Here is a 19,916-nt window from a genome sequence, read left to right on the forward strand (position 1 = left end):
GTGTGTGTGGTGTGTGTGTGTGTGTGATTAGCAAAATCAATGTCTACTGGTGACAGTCATAAAATAAAAACAACACTTTGTGGCATATATTGCTTTACCATAGAAAGATGATGCCAGCCATGCGAGTGCAAAGTTATATATCACCAGGGACGTATTTGTCCCATATTCCATATATATAATCATGATTTACGTATGGCATGGCATGGCATGGCATGATATACTATAATATAATAACTGCAACAAACATCAAAAACAACACACACAAAATAAAAAAATAAAAATAAAACCCACAACAACAACCCAACAACAATAAACAAACTAAACTAAACCTGCATGCATGCATGCGCGTGTGTGTGTGTGTGTGTGTGTGTGTGTGTGTGTGTGTGTGTGTGTGTGTGTGTGTGTGTGAGTGTATGTATGTATGTATGAATGAATGAATGTATAGATGAATATATATTACGTAATTACAGTATTTAAATGAATAAAAATATAAGAATGATTGAATGAATTTCACCATTGTGTGGACTGGACGTTGCCCAGTGGGATGGCGCTCGCCTGATATGCGGTCCATCTGGGATCGATTCCCGTTGGTACATCGATTGGGCTATTTCTCGTTTCAGCTAGTGCACCCTGACTGGTATAACAAAGGCACCGGCGTGTGCTATTGTGTCTATGAGATTATGCATAATTAAATATCAATTGCTACTAATGAAAAACATGTAGCGGGTTTCCTCTTTAAGACTATATGTCAAAATCACCAAATGTTTGGCATCCAAAACCGATGACATGCTAGGGTGTCGTTAAACATTAATTAATTAATTCATTCATTCATTCATTCATTCATTCATTCTTTCATTTATTCATTCATTCGTTCGTTCGTTCATCCATCCATCCATTCATTCATTCATTCCAATAGCCATGAAATCAATGTGCTCTAGTTGTGTCACTAAACAAATCAAAGACCCACGTGTGTGCATGACCTACAAAGCAGTCGAAACAGACATATCGATTTCCGTAGAATTCTTAAAGGTTCCGTCATTTCCCCTGCACGTTCGGCAACAGAACATGTCCTTGACCTCGTCTCTAAACCTGCGACCACTCATACAATACAAGACGAAGTTGACGGCGTGGTTGGCGTACATCATGTTGTCGACGATGCTGTGGATCAACTTCGACACCGCCTTCTCTTCGACAGTTTCCGGGTGCCACGAGTAGCGGCCTAACATAAGGACGATTCCCATTGGTCCAGTCAGAATGAGAAAGGCAAAGGTGACCAATAGCAGCATCACTGTCATCTGTCTTTGGCCCGTCTCAGTGAAAGACTGCCGGCTGCGCATCTTGACGATCATTGCTATATTTAGAACAAACAGTGACGTCACGGGGATCAGGAAGTAGACGACGGAGTCGATCCAGGGGTAGATTTTCCCGACAAAGTACTTGGTTGTTTCGTCACCGACAATCCAACAACTGGAATAGCCTGTACAGAACAGAATAAAGATTTAAACTTTAACATTACCATGCCGATAGATGCCAATCTCAGGTAGTTACACGGAAACGAATTTAGGGAGGGTCTGGGGGTGCGCACCCCTAACAATTACGAAATGCCCCGGAAAATCCAGTATTTATGAAAGGAATACAATAGATAAAATTGTTGGTGGGGGGATATGTACTATCTTGGTCGGCTTGGTGTTTGAGGCGAAAATATTGAAATGCCTGCCAGTGTACTTGTGAATACTGTGGGTGCCCCTTTTAACGTTACACCCCTCCCGAGACACTGTGGACGCCATTTCTGTTGCAGCACGTTAGAAAATAGCTTGCATTTGCCCCTGGTACAGCTCAATGATAGAGCGTTTCCCCCTCCATATACCTTTCCGCCATCCCATCCTCGTACATGAAAGTATATTAATATATGAAACGACGTGGTATGAACTGTCCTGTTTAACGGAGAATGCACATAAAATAGTCCTTGGTCCTTTTTGGAAGAAGTAGTCCGTATAGTGACAGGAAACATCCCCATTCTGTATGTGTTTGTCCCCCCCCCCCCCTCTATCTCTGCCCCACTCTCTCTATCTGCCCCTCTCTCTCTCTCTCTCTCTCTCTCTCTCTCTCTCTCTCTCTCTCGCTCTCTCTCTCTCTCTCTCTGTGTCTGTCTCTGTCTCTCTGTCTCTGTTTCTCCCTCCCTCTCCCTCTTTCTCTCTCTCTCTCTCTCTCTCTCTCTCTCGCTCTCTCTCTCTCTCTCTCTCTCTCTCTCTCTCTCTCTCTCTCTCTCTCTCTCTCTCTCTCTCTCTCTCTCTCTCTCTCTCTCGTTAGTTTGATCTGTGTCATGCATCTGGTATATGTCGACTATATATATATATATATATATATATATATATATATATATATATATATAGTGTGTGTGTGTGTGTGTGTGTGTGTGTGAGAGAGAGAGAGAGAGTGTGAGTGTGTGTGTGTGTGTGTGTGTCCCCCTCCCCCTTTTTGGAACCTTCCTACGCGGCTGATTAATATGAGTTTTGACTACATGGTGTCTTGAAATTAGCATACCTACCACTAGAAGTTGTTATCATCCCCTTCGTGAAGACATGGTGCAGGTTAAGAGCGAACGAAAACAATCCTAGTCCAGCTATCACGATGAACGCCTTTTTCGCTGAGATTAGATTTGGCGCCTTTAACGGGAAAACTACGGCAATGAATCGTTCGACTGTCATGGCCACCATCACCAGTACATCGAAGTGGATGGCGAAATAAAAAACAAGATGGATGAACTGGCACGTGCCCTCGCGAAATATTTTTTCTTCTGGGTGATAAAAGCTGATGAACCACAGCAGGCTGATAATGAGAATCACCGTGTCAAGAATGGCCAGGGTGGCTAAATATATCGAGGAGGTTCTCTGTCGAAAGGAGGAAAATACAAGGACGACGAAGGAAATGATGTTTCCGGGAATTCCGATCGATACCAAGATAGGTAAAACATAGAGATGTATTTTCAAAGATATCCTATATTCGATGAAATCTTCCAGTTGCAAGGTGTCAGGTGCTGTGGTTGTGTTGAGGCCAAGGCCATTTACAGTGGTTGCCATCGGAAATGCACTCCTGGAAACAATTATTTGATAACGTTTAAAAGAAAGATCGAACGGCAGTTAACCTGGAAATAAAAACACAATGTATACATGTATTTTATAAAAACAATCCACTAGCCATGGGATCAGTGATTTAAAAAATGTACTAGCCATAATTAAAAATTCACTAACCCTACTTTAAATAAATACAAGTTTACTAATAGTAATAATCAGATATGCTACCTAAAGAGGGATATTGACCTTACAAATCCTTAGATTAGGGTGGAAAGAGGGGTCATGATATTCACATTTACGAAATATGTAAATGCAGCATTTGACAAGGGTTGGGTTTTTTTCCACTAGCTGTCGGGCTAGTTATAGTAATTATTTACTAGCCCAACACTGAATATTACTAGCAATGGGAGTGGGGCTACAATAATCTCGAAGCCCTGCATAATAAACTGTGACAAATGACTGTTTTGTGAACTTAAAAAAAAAAACGCATTAGCGGTCTTAAGACATTTCAGAATGTAATGAGTCGTTACAAAAATTATGTAAAATGTACAAACCAAACCCATTGATAAGAATGTGTATCACTGTTACGATTCCACAACGGCTCAAAATGGTTACTCCCATTTCCGCTACGATGGAATGGACATCACTATCAGAAAAGTGATTGTTAGGGATCACGGTTCACGGTTTTGTCTTGACAGTCAATTTCTCAGATTTTGGATTTTCTAACCTTTTTTACAATTGAAAAGACAGGAATTTAGTCTGTTTACATTGTATAAACATATTACACTTTCAATATTCTTGAAAGAAATGTTTTATTTAACGGTTATATGGCGTGAGACACACAGATATTGAGAGGAAACCCCCTGTCGCCACTTCATGGGCTACTATTTCCGATTAGCAGCACGTGATCTTTGATATGCACCATCCCACAGACCGGATAGCACATACCACGGCCTTTGATATACCAGCCGTGGTGCACTGGCTGTGACGAGAAATAGCCCAATGGGCCCACCGACGGGGATCGATCCCAGACCGACCGCGCATCGAGCGAGCGCTGTACCACTGAGCTACGTCCCGCCCCTCAGTACTATTGAGTTATATGTGCATGGGATCTAAAACTAACGAAATATGTCATTTGTAACTGAGATATAGAACCTTTAATATTAACACAGTGTAATTTTTCTTAATTTTGTTTTACCGGAATGTAAATGAAGGAAGATAAGTCGCAAGTTCATAATGTAGGTTCTTGTATTTGACATTCCAAACATGAAACATGATTAATAAACTACCAACTATACCAAATATATATGTCTAAGCTTTTAGGTGAACGATAGAGTTGACATTGCGACTGAGACCTCATGGGTCTCCCCTTGGGTCCCACCTTCCCGGTCTATCTCTGGGTCTCCATAGTTTATCTGTATCACCATGTTGGTAATTTATTAATCATGTTTCATGTTTGGAAAGTAAAATAAAAGAAACTACATCAACATCTTGAGATTCTGTTCATTCACTGAACTTAAATTAACATTAAAAAAAAGCTACGCTGTGTTAATATCAAGGAATACAAATTAATCATGTTGCATTTTATTATATTATTATACAGTCGGCAGTTTACATTTTCGAAGTTTATTGCTTTTTATTTTTGTTACATTTTCGAAATTACTTTAAAATCATTTGTCCTATATCTAAGTTTTCCAGTGCTAATGTTTAATTAATTACTGATTTTAAAAACATTTTGTGCATGGTTTATAATATGGCTGAATGCAGAGCCAAGAGTAAAATTTGCTCTCACAAGTAAACAAAGGAGAAAGGAAGGAAATGTTTTATTTAACGACGCACTCAACACATTTTATTTACGGTTATATAGCGTCAGACATATGGTTAAGGACCACACAAATATTGAAGGAGGAAACCCCCCGTCGCCACTTCATGGGCTGCTCGTTTCGATTGGCAGCAAGGGATCTTTTATATGCACCATCCCATAGACAGGATAGCACATACCACGGCCTTTGATATACCAGTCGTGGTGTACTGGCTGGAGCGAGAAATAGCCCAATGGGCATCGATCCCAAACCGACCGCGCATCAAGCGAGCGCTTTACCAATGGGCTACGTGTCGCTCCATCAGGAGAAAAGATGCACGCTTTTAACTAAAAACATCAGTTGTTAAAAAAATAATAATAATAATTAAAAAACACAAAAAAACCCCACAAGAAAACACAAACAAGAAAACATTAAATATTTTATTTTATTTTACAGAAAAAGTAACCGTACATTTTGTTTTTTACTATATCTTATGACAAAACCAGACACAGGGTAGTGGACAAAACCGTTGAGTTGATTGTTCACATGCTGTTTATAAACAGCCACTACATTTTACAGAATATACCAAACATTGCCATCATATTTGCATTTTAAAGATTAAAGATTGTATTGTTTCTTAAAGGGACATTCCTGAGTTTGTTGCATTATCAGATGTTTCCTACTAATAAATTATTTGTACGATTTAACTTACATATTAAATATATTTTCTGGTTTAGAATATCAGTGTCTGTATATTCAATGTGTTTCTGGTCGTCTTAATATATGTAAGAAGCCCAAACTGGATGTTGCCTTCAAATAATTTCGTACGTATGAAAAAATTATATTTTTGGAAATAAAATTAAATTTAACCTAGTACAAATATTAGAACGATCAGAGACACGTTTAATATACAGCCAATAATATTTTCTTCAGAAAAAATATGTTTGATATGTAATTATAATCGTTAAAAGTCTCTATTAGTCGATAACATCTTAAAAATGGCAGCAAACTCGGGAATGTCCCTTTAAACAAAGCTAATAATAATTATAGTGGTTTACTAAATTATATAAATTGGTGTTAAAGGTAAAGTACGGGAATTCAAAAGGTAAACTTCCCGTTACTTCGTTCATATTTTAAATGTTCGGCAATATATGTACTGTAAATCATATGGAACATAAATTAGGTAATGCTTAACATCCTGACATGTGAAATACGAACAATTCCCCAACATCCGAATAATTTCAGCTGTCTTTAAGAAATATTCGTCATCGGTGTCTAGCCGTGTTTACATGCGAAGGATGATCGGAATTGTCACCAAACATTTAGAGCCGTTGTGGAATCGTAACAGTGTGTATTATATAGAGGATAATAAACGAGTTACCAGTTATTATCAAATTTATGTCCCTAGTGAAATAATTTTCATTTGTCACTCGCTTTAGCGACATAAAGGGACAAGAAGGACCGACTTTGTTATTCTATTTATTACCTATTTTTTCTCTAAAAGCCTTTATTTTCGACGCATATTCACGAAGGCCAGCCTGTATAGGAACGATGTAAACCACTTTACGCACTGTTCTGAGAATTACTATAACGTTGTAATTTAATCACGTTCATAGGTAATTTTAAAAAACACAAGTTCTCTTTATTCTGCTTCCAAATCTATAATGAATTGCATTAAAATGATATTTTGTTATTAATTTAACACCAAAAACAGAGACCCGTAAAGGCAAAGTCTTTAAACTACATGACGTCATTTTGTGTATTTGTCAAACTCGTGATGACGTCATATTTAGTACCGACAAAGTCATTGGTTTGTAAGATTCAAATTGTCCAATAGTATTGTTCGTTAGACCAATGCAGAATATTTCTCACTGAGAAAATATGGAAAATATTTTCCCTGTTATGAGTGACCGCTGGGGTAATAAACTAATACAATTTACTTTTTAAAAGTTAACAGGACTCGAACTTAACGGCGGCAATTGCCGTTGGTGACATATAAACTGCCGTCGGTTGGGGGCGTTACCGATGGCACTTTTGTGCCGCCGGATAAAAATTACTGTCGTCGGTAAGGCTCCTCACCGACGACAAAATGTATAAACGTGTATGAACATTACCTGCCAGTATTTAACACGGACGTTTGGTTTCTGGTTGGAGTTAATGGGCGTTTAGTTAGTACCACGCGATTGAACTATATTTAGTCATTCATGTACCCTTTATTGTTGTATAATATACCGTCTCACTGTATTTTGCCTCCTCGCTTTCGTGTTATGCTGCTTCTTTTCACGTTTGGCAACCCCATTTGTTTTTCTGCACGCCTCTTTATTTTTCGGCATCCTGTTATGATAATTTACAGCACTCAGCTCCGCTATTTAAAAACGCACACTTTTTTTAACACTGATAAACATCGATCAGTCTGCACATTGAACATCAAAGGAAACAAGCTGTGTTGTGTACGGAAGCGCAAGTAACGAAAAACAGCAGCAGCTTTACGGCAGTTACCGTAACGTAATTTAACATTATTTTTTAACAGCCTCTGTTGTGCCCCATACCAGTATCCAACTGTATGTTTGATACACACAATAACAGTTATATTTTATTTTAGCAATGAAAACTTTTTATTTTTATCGTTTCGACAATCTCCGACTGAAAAAACCCCGACTTATTTGGCGCCAAATTTGTCACGTGATTAGAACAGTCTTTTGTGTCCACTAACTCGTGTCTGATATTTTAACCTCACTTGCAGGTTTAATTGTTCGCAATGGATGATTTTTTACTTAGTGTCAATAATTTTGTTTATTCAGCAATTCCTTATAAAATATTAAAAACGTTTAAGTTGTTTTTATTATTATTATTATTTTTTATTTTTTATTTTTTTTTTTTTTTTTTGGGGGGGGGGGATATCACCGCTTATGAAAACGGAAGTAGTAGTGTTCATTATTAAAATCATTTATCTTGGGTGTCAAATAATATATACACCGCCTTTACAAAAACGAAACTATTTTTTGTCAGCTGGCAATATCAGTGCGATTTATTCACTCGATAAAGATGGAAATAAAAAGAACAGAAAAATGTTATCCCACAGTAGGGGATCGCTTAAAAAAACGCTTTATTATTTTTCAAATATCTTAAAATCTTTATTAAAATAATAATATTAAAACTTTGATCAGTTTAGCAAAACGAATACCCATGAATGTCAGACCGACACTCTGTTTTAACTGAACGATGTTTTAACAGTACACACAAAATAAGGCAGCTTGTATATCGTACCAACTTTTCAGTACCAGATACCGAGGGACAAAATAAGGGATAGGTTTTTCCACAAAGTCGAGCAACATACAACGATATACGGTAACCAAACGTGCCTTTTTTTTTTTTTTTTCAGTGTTTTATTTTTATTTTTTTATTTTATTTTTTAATGGTGGGGTTGGGTGGGACGCGCGACCATCCTCCTTTAATTTTCACCCAGCGAGAACACTGTATACAACTTAATGTCATCCACAGAACAATTTTCATGTCATATTCACCGAAAACTTGGGCAACTTGTCTCAGAAACACCAGGTTCCGTTTCATGTTACCTTATGCTAGTAGTCCATGGTTCCATTTATAATAAATTCCTGTTTATTGACATAAATTGAAGAAACTGGACTACATGGACATACAGAAAAATAACCTTTCAGTCAAGTTTAATTGCAGCAAAAGTCAGTTTAAAAAACATTGCCGTGGGTGATAAATTCTTAAGTTCGAACCTTGTAAGTACTTTCATATGTCGTCATTTGTGGTTTGTAGATTAAGCCATAGATTACACCCACAACATCCCTGATAAGGTCATGGAACACGCCGTGAAAACGTAATAGAATTTGCTTGGTCAATAAGTGTATATTGACGATTCCAAGCTGACGCATACGGTACCCAAGACAATTTGGGGCAGGACGTAGTCCAATGGTAAAGCGCCCGCTTGATACGCGGTCGGTCTAAGATCGATCCCCGTCGGTGGAGCGATTGGGCTATTTCTCGTTCTAGCTAGTACTCCAGAACTGGTGTGTACTACCCTGTCTGTGGGATGATGCATATAAAAGGAGTAGTTTATTGCGTGATATCAGCGGGTTATTTCATTTTAATTATAATTATCTGTCCGCAACCATATAACCGTAATTAAAATGTTAATTGTGTCAAAAAGTAAAACATCCTTCCTTTCTTCCTAAGACTAGTTTGACAAACTTAAACCTGCACAAGACAAAAATCACTTGTTAGGTACACATAGATATCTATCATTGCATATTCGCATGAATCAACCCGTCCCGTCCCGTACTTTCCCGTCCCGTTCCATTCCATTCCGTCCCGTCCCGTCCTTTCCCATCCCGTCCTTTCCCATCCCATCCGATTCCGTCCCATCCCGTGTCCCGTCCTTTCCCGTTCTTTGTGTTATTAAAATCGCAAACAGTAGGTTCGACAAATGTTAATGGAAACTAAGTTTGGCTAATCTACAAACTTGTAAAATATTTGGATAGTTACAATACAGAGAAATAAGAGTCTGTGACTTTGCAACGGTGTGTGTGGTGGGGGGGGGGGGGGGGGGGGGGGAGGGGGTATTAGACCAACCAGGATGACCAGACACACTTCGGATGTATGGAAATGTTTAATCTATACAATAAAATAAAGTAATTTCTGGTCCCACTTCATGGGCTACTCTTCTATTTGCGCTTCCCACAGGCACGATAGCACAAACCATGGCCTTTGTTGAACCAGTTATGGATCACTGGTCGGTGCAAGTGGTTTACACCGTACCCATTGAGCCTTGCGGAGCACTACTCAGGGTTTGGAGTCGGTATCTGGATTAAAAATCCCATGCATCGACTGGGATTCGAACCCAGTACCTACCAGCCTGTTGACCGATGGCCTAACCATGACGCCACCGAGGCCGGTAAATAGCCGATTCATGTTTCGTGCCTGGGTGTCGTTAAACATCTATTCTATTTTATACCACCTAAATTACCTGATCACAGTCGTAGATTGTAATGTAAATTGTGTAATTAATACAAATGCAAGCAGTGCACATATTTGGAATATGACCAGATGCTGATCCGGGTGGATGGGGGGGGGGGGGGGGGGGAGGCGAGACAGGAAACCCGACCCCATTAAATACATCCAAGTGCGTCTTTTTTCAGTTGATTTATTTACTTGTTTCATTTTATTTATGTATTTATTTATATTTTTCTTTGGGTTGCCCTTTTTACGAGTTGGTCCATGTACCACTTAGCCACCCCATCTCTAAAATATTTACTAGATCTGGCCCTGGTTATCACATCTTTACTGTTAGCTATGCATGTTTACTGCACTGACCTAGATAACATATCCGATTTCCACATAGCAAACACCCAGTAACCGATGTGTATTGTTGAGCTGGGATCTGGTTACGCATTCATTAATTCATTCATTCTGTAGCAAGCTTTTAAAAACGTATTATTCGTCGACGATCTGATGTTTACTGACCGTGGAGACTCGGTTTATTACAGTGTTAACAATAGCCCAGTCCCGACTAGCAGGGTGTGATGACATGTACACAGCGTTCTCTAGTTAATACACATTTCTCTGATCCTCAGGTATACAGGTCAAAGCTACCCCATGAAAGAAAGAAATGTTTTATTTAACGACGCACACAACACATTTTGTTTACGGTTATATGGCGTCAGACATATGGTTAAGGACCAGGCAGATATTGAAGGAGGAAACCCGCTGTCGCCACTTCATGGGCTACTCATTTCGACTGGCAGCAAGGGATCTTTTATATGCACCATCCCATAGACAGGATAGCACATACCACGGCTTTTGATGTACCAGTCGTGGTGCACTGGCTGGAGCGAGAAATAACCCAATGGGCCCACCGACGGGGATCAATCCCAAACCGACTACGCATCAAGCGACCGCTTTACCAATGGGCTACGTCTCGCCCGCCCCCATGACAGAACGCTATGTAAGAATACTAGAATCTATCACCGTTGTGAGGTGTAGAAAAGGCTATTCCAACCCGAGGGGACAAAATGCTGTTTGTGAGGGCTGAGGTTTACCGAGGCACTGACAAAAATATTTTGTCCCGAGGGTTGGAATCGCCTTACCTATACCTCTCAACGGTGACTGATTCTTTTTCTTGCCCATTTAATTACAGTAACAAATTGAAAACATTAATTTTGTAAGCTACAGCCTGTTTATTGTAGAACGATTCGTATACATTTCACCTGCAAACTCATTTAATCATACGCGGAAAAAATATAGTCCACCTTATGCAACGACATAAATATGTAATGTTCAACTTACCAATAAATATAAAGTTGAAAATATTAATCTGTTTAAATATTTTTAAAACAATGATACAACGTGAAATGGCAAACAGAATTTTGAAAACCATCGTCGTAAAACATGAGATATGACGTCACGTGTATGTAGACATTGTCTAGCTTTCGAGTCGGACAGATTTATCTAGCCCTCGGGTCAGACAGATTTATCTAGCACCGTGCAAAAGCTGGATAACCCTGTCCAGTGGGCAAGACATGTTTGCCTTTAACATGACATCGTTGGTAATATATGACGTCATATTAATATGAGGTGGTGACGTGAGATCATTATACAGTTTTAGATTAATATTTTGTTATTAAAACGTTCACTTTAAAATATATCTAGTTAATTTTACGATAGTGTAGTTTATTTGTGATAAAATGGTCAAATAAAAAAGTTACTTGTTCAGCCATCTTTTCCTGTTCGTGTGAAATAATGGTTTATTTACCGAATAAATGAGAGAAAAAGACTATCATATACAACCGATTTTCACCACCAAAGGTGTACTTTTTCTATCCCACATGACCACCACATATGATGGAGTCTTATACTATATATATATTATATTATATTTGATCGAATCTTTCAATCGAATACTCTTGTGTGTGTGTGTGTGTGTGTGTGTGTGTGTGTGTGATGTGTGTTGTGTGTGTATATATATATATATATATATATATATATATATATATATAGATATATATATATATATACACACATCAACACACACATACACACACACACACACACACACACACACACATATATATATATATATATATAGATATAGATATATATACACACATCAACACACATACACACACACACACACACACACACACATATATATATATATATATATATATATATAGATATATATATATATACACACATCAACACACACACACACACACACACACACACACACACACACACACAAGATCTATATATATGTATGTATGTATTATGTGTGACTCTCTGGTGTGTTGATAAGCTTGTAGCTTAAAAAAAAAGAAAAACAATTAAGAGTACACTTTTTCCTTCTTTAACACGGTGAGCCTATTTGATTATATTTTATTTGCCACCAAGCCTGAATCTTAAAACATATATTACGACATTGTTTCCTAATGCAAAATGCGTTTTAATAAACGTTTTTGCTTTTACAATCAAAACTTAAAGTTTGTTTTGTTTAACGATACCACTAGAGGACACTGATTTATTAATCATCGGCTATTAGATGATTTTTTTTTCTATTAGTAGCAAAGGAACTTTTGTATGCACCATCCCATAGGCATGATAGCGCATACCACGGCCTTTGTTACGCCAGTTGTAGTGTACTGGCTGGAACGGGAAATATTCCAATGGGCCCACAGACGTGAATTGAACGCAGACCAATCACACATCAGGCGAGCGCTTCAAACACAGGGCTACGTCCCGCCCCATGAGAGAGAAAGCATTGCAAAATAATTGTTTTTGGTGGAATTTACAATGTCAAATTAGGCTTTAAGAAAAGAAAGAAAGAAATGTTTTATTTAACGACGCACTCAACACATTTTATTTACGGTTATATGGCGTCAGACATATGGTTAAGGACCACACATATTTTGAGAGGAAACCCGCTGTCGCCACTGCATGGGCTACTCTTTCCGATTAGCAGCAAAGGATCTTTTATTTGCGCTTCCCACAGGCAGGACAGCACAAACCATGGCCTTTGTTGAACCAGTTATGGATCACTGGTCGGTGCAAGTGGTTTACACCTACCCATTGAGCCTTGCGGAGCACTCACTCAGGGTTTGGAGTCGGTATCTGGATTAAAAATCCCATGCCTCGACTGGGATCTGAACCCAGTACCTACCAGCCTGTAGACCGATGGCCTAACCACGACGCCACCAAGGCCAGTTAGGCTTTAAGAATGCAAGAGATTGATTTTTTTTTAGGACATCTAATTGTAAAAATTCTATCGGGGAGGAGGAATTCGTCGCACTACCGTTAACATGTTTTGTCCTCCAACCCGAAATTGAATATGCAGTTCGAAAGCAATGTTTGTAGAGGAGTGTGTGCCGTGAAACGTTCAATAGCTCGCACCATTGGACTACAGGCTGGTAGGTACAGGGTTCGCAGCCCGGTACCGGCTCTATCCCAAAGCGAGTTCTTAAGTGCTCAGTGGGTAGGTGTGAGGCCACTACAACCTCTTCTCTCTCACTAACCACTAACTGTCCTCGACAGACAGCCCGGATAGCTGAGGTGTGTGTGTGTGCCCAGGCCAGCGTGCTTGAACCGCAATTGGATAAAAGCACGAAAGTAAGTTGAAATGAAATGAAATAGCTTGCAAATAGCGCGCTATAAAGTTTAAAGTTTGTTTTGTTTAACAACACCAATAGTTCACATTGAGTAATTAATCATCAGCTATTGGATGTCAAACATTTAGTAATTATGACTCGTAGTCATCAGAGGAAACTCGCTACAAGGTTCAGGCACGCCCATCCCAGTGACCAAATCTGGGACAGGAGTTAAAACTTGCAACATGTTTCCACTAGCAGCAAGGAATCTTTTATATGCACTTTCCCACAGACAGGAAAGCACAATACGACGGCGTTTGACTAGTCGTGGTGCACTGGTTGGAACGAGAAAAACTCAATCAGCTGAATGGATCCACCGAGTTGGTGCGATCCTGCGACGCAAGCACCTCAGTCGAGTACTTATATGACTGAGCGATATCCTGCCCCACCCACCCTCTCCCCCGTCACCCCATAAAATGACTCATAGATAATATGATTGCGCATCCCCCCCCCCCACCCCCACCCCCCATAAAATCCTGGCTACATCATTGCCAAGAAACATATGGAATAGCGGGGTGTGACGTAGCCCAGTGGTAAAGCGCCCGCTCGATGCGCGGTCGGCCTGGGATCGCTCCCCGTCGGTGGGCCCATTGGGTTATTTCTCGTTCCAGCCAGTGCACTACGACTGGTACATCAAAGGCCGTGGTATGTACTAACCTGTTTGTGGGATGGTGCATATAACAGATCTCTTGCTGCTAATCGAAATGAGTAGCCTATGAAGTGGCGACAGCGGGTTTCCTCTCTCAATATCTGTGTGGTCCTTAACCATATGTCTGACGCCATATAACCGTAAATAAAATGTGTTGAGTGCGTCGTTAAATAAAACAAACATGTCCTTCGCATGGAATATGTGTAAGTAAACGCTGTTACAGTCGAAACTAGTTTATGATACCTATATAGTAGCGTCAATGCCTTTAATATACTCATGTAACATATTACGATCTTACGAACTACAAAAACAAACGTCCACACTATAAGTGCAATACGTTAATTATATTGAAAATAAGTATCATTTTCCTAAGTATCTTTAATGCATTCTACGTTCTACCATACATTTTACCCTACCTGCACCGACGCAATCCCTTCTTAACTAGGGCGTTTCGATTTACTTCGTAATTTGAATAGTCAACGAAGTCACATGATATCATTTTAGTTAACCTTTATCACCTTGCTTTTATGATCGAGTTTCCTACCGCGATCTATGTATAGAGATTCGCAGTAACACTCGTCTCCAAACTAAAAAGAAAGAAAGAAACGTTTTATTTAACGACGCACTCAACACATTTTAGTTACGGTTATATGGCGTCAGACGTATGGTTAAGGACCACACAGATATTAAGAGAGGAAACCCGCTGTCCCCACTTCATGGGCTACACTTTTCGATTAGCAGCAAGGTATCTTTTATATGCACCATCCCACAGACAGGGTAGTACATACCACGGCCTTTGATATACCAGTCGTGGTGTACTGGCTGGAACGAGAAATAGCCCAATGGGCAACCGACGGGCGTCTCCAAACTAAGCCGTATAGCAAAAGGGAAAGAAAGAAAGGAATGTTTTATTTAACGACGCATAATCGTGTTATGTTGTGGAGTGTGCGACTGCATGTCCTTCCCTTTCCCTGCTTGGCATCTGAAGGGAAAGTAGTTTTCAGAGCAGATTTAAGAAAGAAGTTAGAGGGGGCACTACCTGTTTCTTTTTTTCTTTTTTTTCTTGTTCAACGAAACACTGTCCTCTATATCAGAGGGACTGTCAGAGTTCCATTCCGTATCGAGTTCGCGACCGTCATTACTACATTCGACAACACCATCGGTTGGAACAGCCGTGGCGGGCGGTGGTGGTGATCCCGAGGGACTCGGTATCGCACCGGTGTCCAAAATGCGACCGATAGCGAAGGAAAGGCTGGAGTTTTCCGCGTTATTCGCGTTCTGTATTAAAGTTCGCGGTGAACTATCACTGTCCGAAAGACAGGAGAAAGAGTTAGATACAACGATGACAGTTTCGGCCATTTTCAGATATCTTCACGAGCGGGGTGGGGTGGGGTGGGGGGGGGGGGGGCAAGGGGCGAATGTTACAAGTACACAACAAATAATTAAAAAATATATAAATATATATGCAAGAAATACTTTTTACAAAACGAATTACTAAAAGCAAATTACATATAACAAATAAAATACACAACAACAAATTAACGATAGACAAACCACAGGGCAAACCACAAGACAGCAACACAACACACGCGAGTCTGGATTAACGGTAGCTGAAAAGGACTTTAAAACTGTGCCGGTTTACACATAATGCCGTTTAGATAGATGCCGGTTTGGACAGTCCACTCTGTGTGTGTGTGACCGGCCTCGATGGCGTCGTGGTTAGGCCATCGGTCAACACCAGGCTGGTAGGTACTGGGTTCGGATCCCAGTCGAGGCATGGGATTTTTAATCCAGATACCGACTCCAAACCCTGAGTGAGTGCTCCGCAAGGCTCAATGGGTAAGGTGTAAACCACTTGCACCGACCAGTGATCCATAACTGGTTCAACAAAGGCCATGGTTTGTGCTATCGTGCCTGTGGGAAGCGCAAATAGAAGATCCCTTGCTGCTAATCGGAAAGTGTAGCCCATGAAGTGGCGACAGCGGGTTTCCTCTCAAAATCTGTGGGATCCTTAACCATATGTCTGACGCCATATAACCGTAAGTAAAATGTGTTGAGTGCGTCGTTAAATAAAAAAATTCTTTTTTTTTGTGTTTGTGTGTGTATACGAACTTTGTGTATGTGTGTGTGTGTGTGTGTGTGTGTGTGTGTGTGTGTGTGTGTGTGTGTGTGTGTATATATACACACACACAAACACGCACGCACAAAATGTTTGTATTTAATTATGAAATACAAGCCCCATACATTTATATCGTTCTGGCTTGTTACCCTCCACTGGCGTACGCAGGATTTTATATTGGGATTGGAGGGGGGGGGGGGGGGGGGATCCACACTATATAAATGTGTATATATGATTTGATAAAATTTAATAGTTTCTAAAAAAAAAAGTGTGATGGGGGTGGGTTCCCGTAGGCCCCCTCCCTACGCCACAGCAGGGCCAACGCATGGCCTAACACTTTTCAAAAGGACACTTTTGTGGGTTATATTTGTTGTATCTGTGAAAATATCCTCAAATGAATTTGAAAGAAGAGTTGTACCACTATATTTTACACTGCCGCCCCTGCTCTGATACCCTCCCCGCCTCCTCCCCCTCACCCTCTTGAGCTCTAGTTTAGCTCGTGCTCATCATGGTTTCTTGTTTGCTGTATCATGCGCAATCGTAGAACATGTGCCGGTGGGGATACAGGCTTGGAAGAGGTATGTAAAAAAACCCCACAAAAACAACATAGGTGTTATATTTATCGACCACCTTAAATAATTATCGTAATCCCCAGGGATGAAGTGGTCACTGCAGATCCTATCCCATCGTGATGGTCCTTTCCATTACCACTTCCATGCAAACCCTGTGATTATCGGTTTGTTTAAAGTTCGGAAAAACTGCTACTTTCATACATCCAAACACTAAACAATAGTTCACCATATTTTACATTTGAAAACTATCTCCAAAAGAATATTCCATCCATATAATTCAATTCAATATAATAAAATTTTCGCGTTTTAAAAATACACGTGTTTCACCTTCCCAGTAAATTGTTTGAAAGGCTGCGAGTCACGTTTCATGTTATGCCGGTAAGCGCGTCAGGGGGTCACGCGACTTGGCTCTTCGAGTTTTGGCAAGCGAATATATTAAAAACGGGTAAATGTTTAAAAATTTGTTTTATTGATGCTTCATATATACTGTAAAAGGTATACGTAGATACCAAAAAATAGCGAATTACGTTTTTGATAAATGTAGACCTTTAAGACGTGCAGCAAACTCAGGAATGTCCCTTTAAAACACCTACACAATTAATAAAATATTCATTTAAAACATTGTCATGGCCACAAGTTTTATTCTTCTGCATCTTATATATTGCATTAGCTATTTCGTCACCTGTGATTTCACTCTCCAGTACAATGTCATTAGCAAAGCAAAGACAAAAGGATATAGGTGGGTATTATTATTATGTAGTAGTATTACTTGGCTAACACAGCAATGGCGCTGCGGGCTAAACTGATTTAGGTTTTAATTAGCATTTAAGTCCCGTTATTTTTTGCATTTTGTCTTTTTTTTTTACAAAAAAAATTAATAATAATAATAACAAAAATAATAATAATAATAAAAATTTTAAAAATGAGGTGTGCGCCCGTATTTTTTGGCCTGGCCGCCGTCTTGAAATTTGTAGTTTCAACTTTGGAAAACTTTTAGTTTAATTTCCTGAAGGGTGACCGGAGTTTTCTTTTCACTGTCCATTAGTAGTTCAACTTGGTGTTTGATATTTGCCTTTCACTTGTATATTTAGACTTTGCATTATATGTCTAGTATATCGGACTTTTCTTTGGGTCGAGGGCTAAAATTTGTTTCTTGAACTGTTCTACTTAAAGTGGGGTTTTGTTCACTGAAATAAATACACTTCTTTTATAGTCCGAGATACTTGCGTTATTTCTTGTGTGTTTCTGAGAACGGTCTTATTATCCCGGTATGGCATTCCATGAAAATGGTCCAGCCAGTGCACCACGACTGGTACATCAAAGGCCGTGGTATGTGCTATCCTTTCTATGGGATGTTGGATATAAAAGATCCCTTGCTGCTAATCGTGACGGCAGCCGGTTTCTTCCCTCAATATCTGTGTGGTTCTTAATCATATTTCCGACACAATATAAACGTAAATAAAACGTGTTGAGTGCGTCGTTAAATAAAACATTTCCTTCCTTCCATGAAAATGGGGTAATTAAGGGGGGAAATCCCCCTCCCCGATTTGCATGCCAGCCCACAAGAGGTTAAACACATTTCAGTGTTAAAGGGACATTCCTGAGGTTGCTGCATTGTAAGATGTTTCCGACTAATAAAATATTTCTACGATTAAACTTACATATTAAATATATTTTCTTGTTTAGAATAACAGTGTCTGTACATTCAATGTGTTTCTCGCCGTCTTAATATTTGTAAGTAGCCCAAACTGGATTTTGTCTTCAAATAATTTCGGACGTACGAAAAAACAAACATATTTTAGGAAATAAAATGAAATTTAACCTAGTACAAATATTAGAACGATCATGTATAATATTTGTTATGCATATGTGTGTGTAGTATACCCAAGCCACGTGGGTATATAATACGGATGTACATGTGGCATTTCATCGAAATAAACTTTTGAAAAAAAAAAAATGAAAAAAAAATATTAGAACGATCAGAAACACGTTTAATATACAGCCACACTAATATTTTATGCAGGAAAATATATTTGATATGTTATTACAGTCGTTAAAAAGTCTATGCTAGTCGATAACATCTAAAAAATTGCAGCAAACTCAGGAATGTCCCTTTAACTCCTCCTAGTTCCGCGTATGTAGACCGGAGTTCCACAGATCACCGCTTAACAAGCAAGATGGCGGCAGTAGTAGACGCGTGGTTGATCAGCTCCGTCTGGGTGTTGGAATTTAGTATGCTGTAGAAGGGTTTACATCTCTGTATTACACCAAGATGTTGTTGGTGGCGTCGTGGCAGGCCATCGGTCTACAGGCTGGTAGGTACTGGGTTCGGATCCCAGTCGAGGCATGGGATTTTTAATCCAAATACCGACTCCAAACCCTGAGTGAGTGCTCCGCAAGGCTCAATGGGTAGGTGTAAACTACTTGCACCGACCAGTGATCCATAACTGGCTCAACAAAGGCCATGGTTTGTGCTATCCTGCCTGTGGGAAGCGCAAATAAAAGATCCTTTGCTGCTAATCGGAAGAGTAGCCCATGTAGAGGCGACAGCGGGTTTCCTCACAAAATCTGTGTGGTCCTTAACCATAATTATGTCTGACGCCATATAACCGTAAATAAAATGTGTTGAGTGCGTCGTTAAATAAAACATTTCTTTCTTTCTGTATTACACCAAGATGCTGTCGGTATGATATGTAATACATAAAAGTAGTTTTTTAAATGAGATAATTGGTTAAATCACACTGCAAGAGAGAGAATTCCACACATCGAGTTGAAAACCAAGAAAACCAAGATGGCGGCCGAAAAGCGAAAATCGTCAGCAAGCCCTGCGGAACAAAGGCCTTCACTGTGGAGGAGAAACTCTGAACCTGATCTGTCAGACGTGAGTCCACTTCATCCACGGGGTGAAGTATTTAAATATCAACCTGATTTAGTAAACACCCCAAAACAATCAGTTAACACGAAGGAGTTCATTGACGCAGTCACACCGGTTTTCATGCCTCAGATACAGTCAGTGATTCGAGATACTTTAAGA

The 19,916-nt window shown here is 39.6% G+C and overlaps 1 protein-coding gene across 1 annotated transcript; it reads right to left on the reverse strand.

The window, feature by feature from the left end:
* Nucleotides 1–819: 819 nt before the first annotated feature.
* LOC121387689 (growth hormone secretagogue receptor type 1-like) lies at nucleotides 820–14,646 on the reverse strand. Its single transcript, XM_041518878.1, has 3 exons — nucleotides 14,608–14,646; nucleotides 2,549–3,093; nucleotides 820–1,477 (listed from the first exon to the last, which is right to left on the reverse strand). The coding sequence occupies exons 2-3, from the start codon at nucleotides 3,078–3,080 to the stop codon at nucleotides 981–983; spliced, it is 1,029 nt and encodes a 342-aa protein (XP_041374812.1). The 5' UTR covers nucleotides 3,081–3,093; nucleotides 14,608–14,646; the 3' UTR covers nucleotides 820–980.
* Between the last annotated feature and the right edge of the window lie 5,270 nt (nucleotides 14,647–19,916).

Source organism: Gigantopelta aegis, chromosome 13 (genome assembly GCF_016097555.1).
Source record: "Gigantopelta aegis isolate Gae_Host chromosome 13, Gae_host_genome, whole genome shotgun sequence".
NCBI lineage: Eukaryota > Metazoa > Mollusca > Gastropoda > Neomphalida > Peltospiridae > Gigantopelta > Gigantopelta aegis.

Bases quoted from the DNA above. Each gene is read 5' to 3' on its own strand.
- LOC121387689 (XM_041518878.1), bottom strand. From the start codon at position 3,080: ATGGCAACCACTGTAAATGGCCTTGGCCTCAACACAACCACAGCACCT. The intron at 1,478-2,548 runs GTAGGTATGCTA...TGTTCTGTACAG, and splicing joins GATGATAACAACTTCTAGTG to GCTATTCCAGTTGTTGGATT.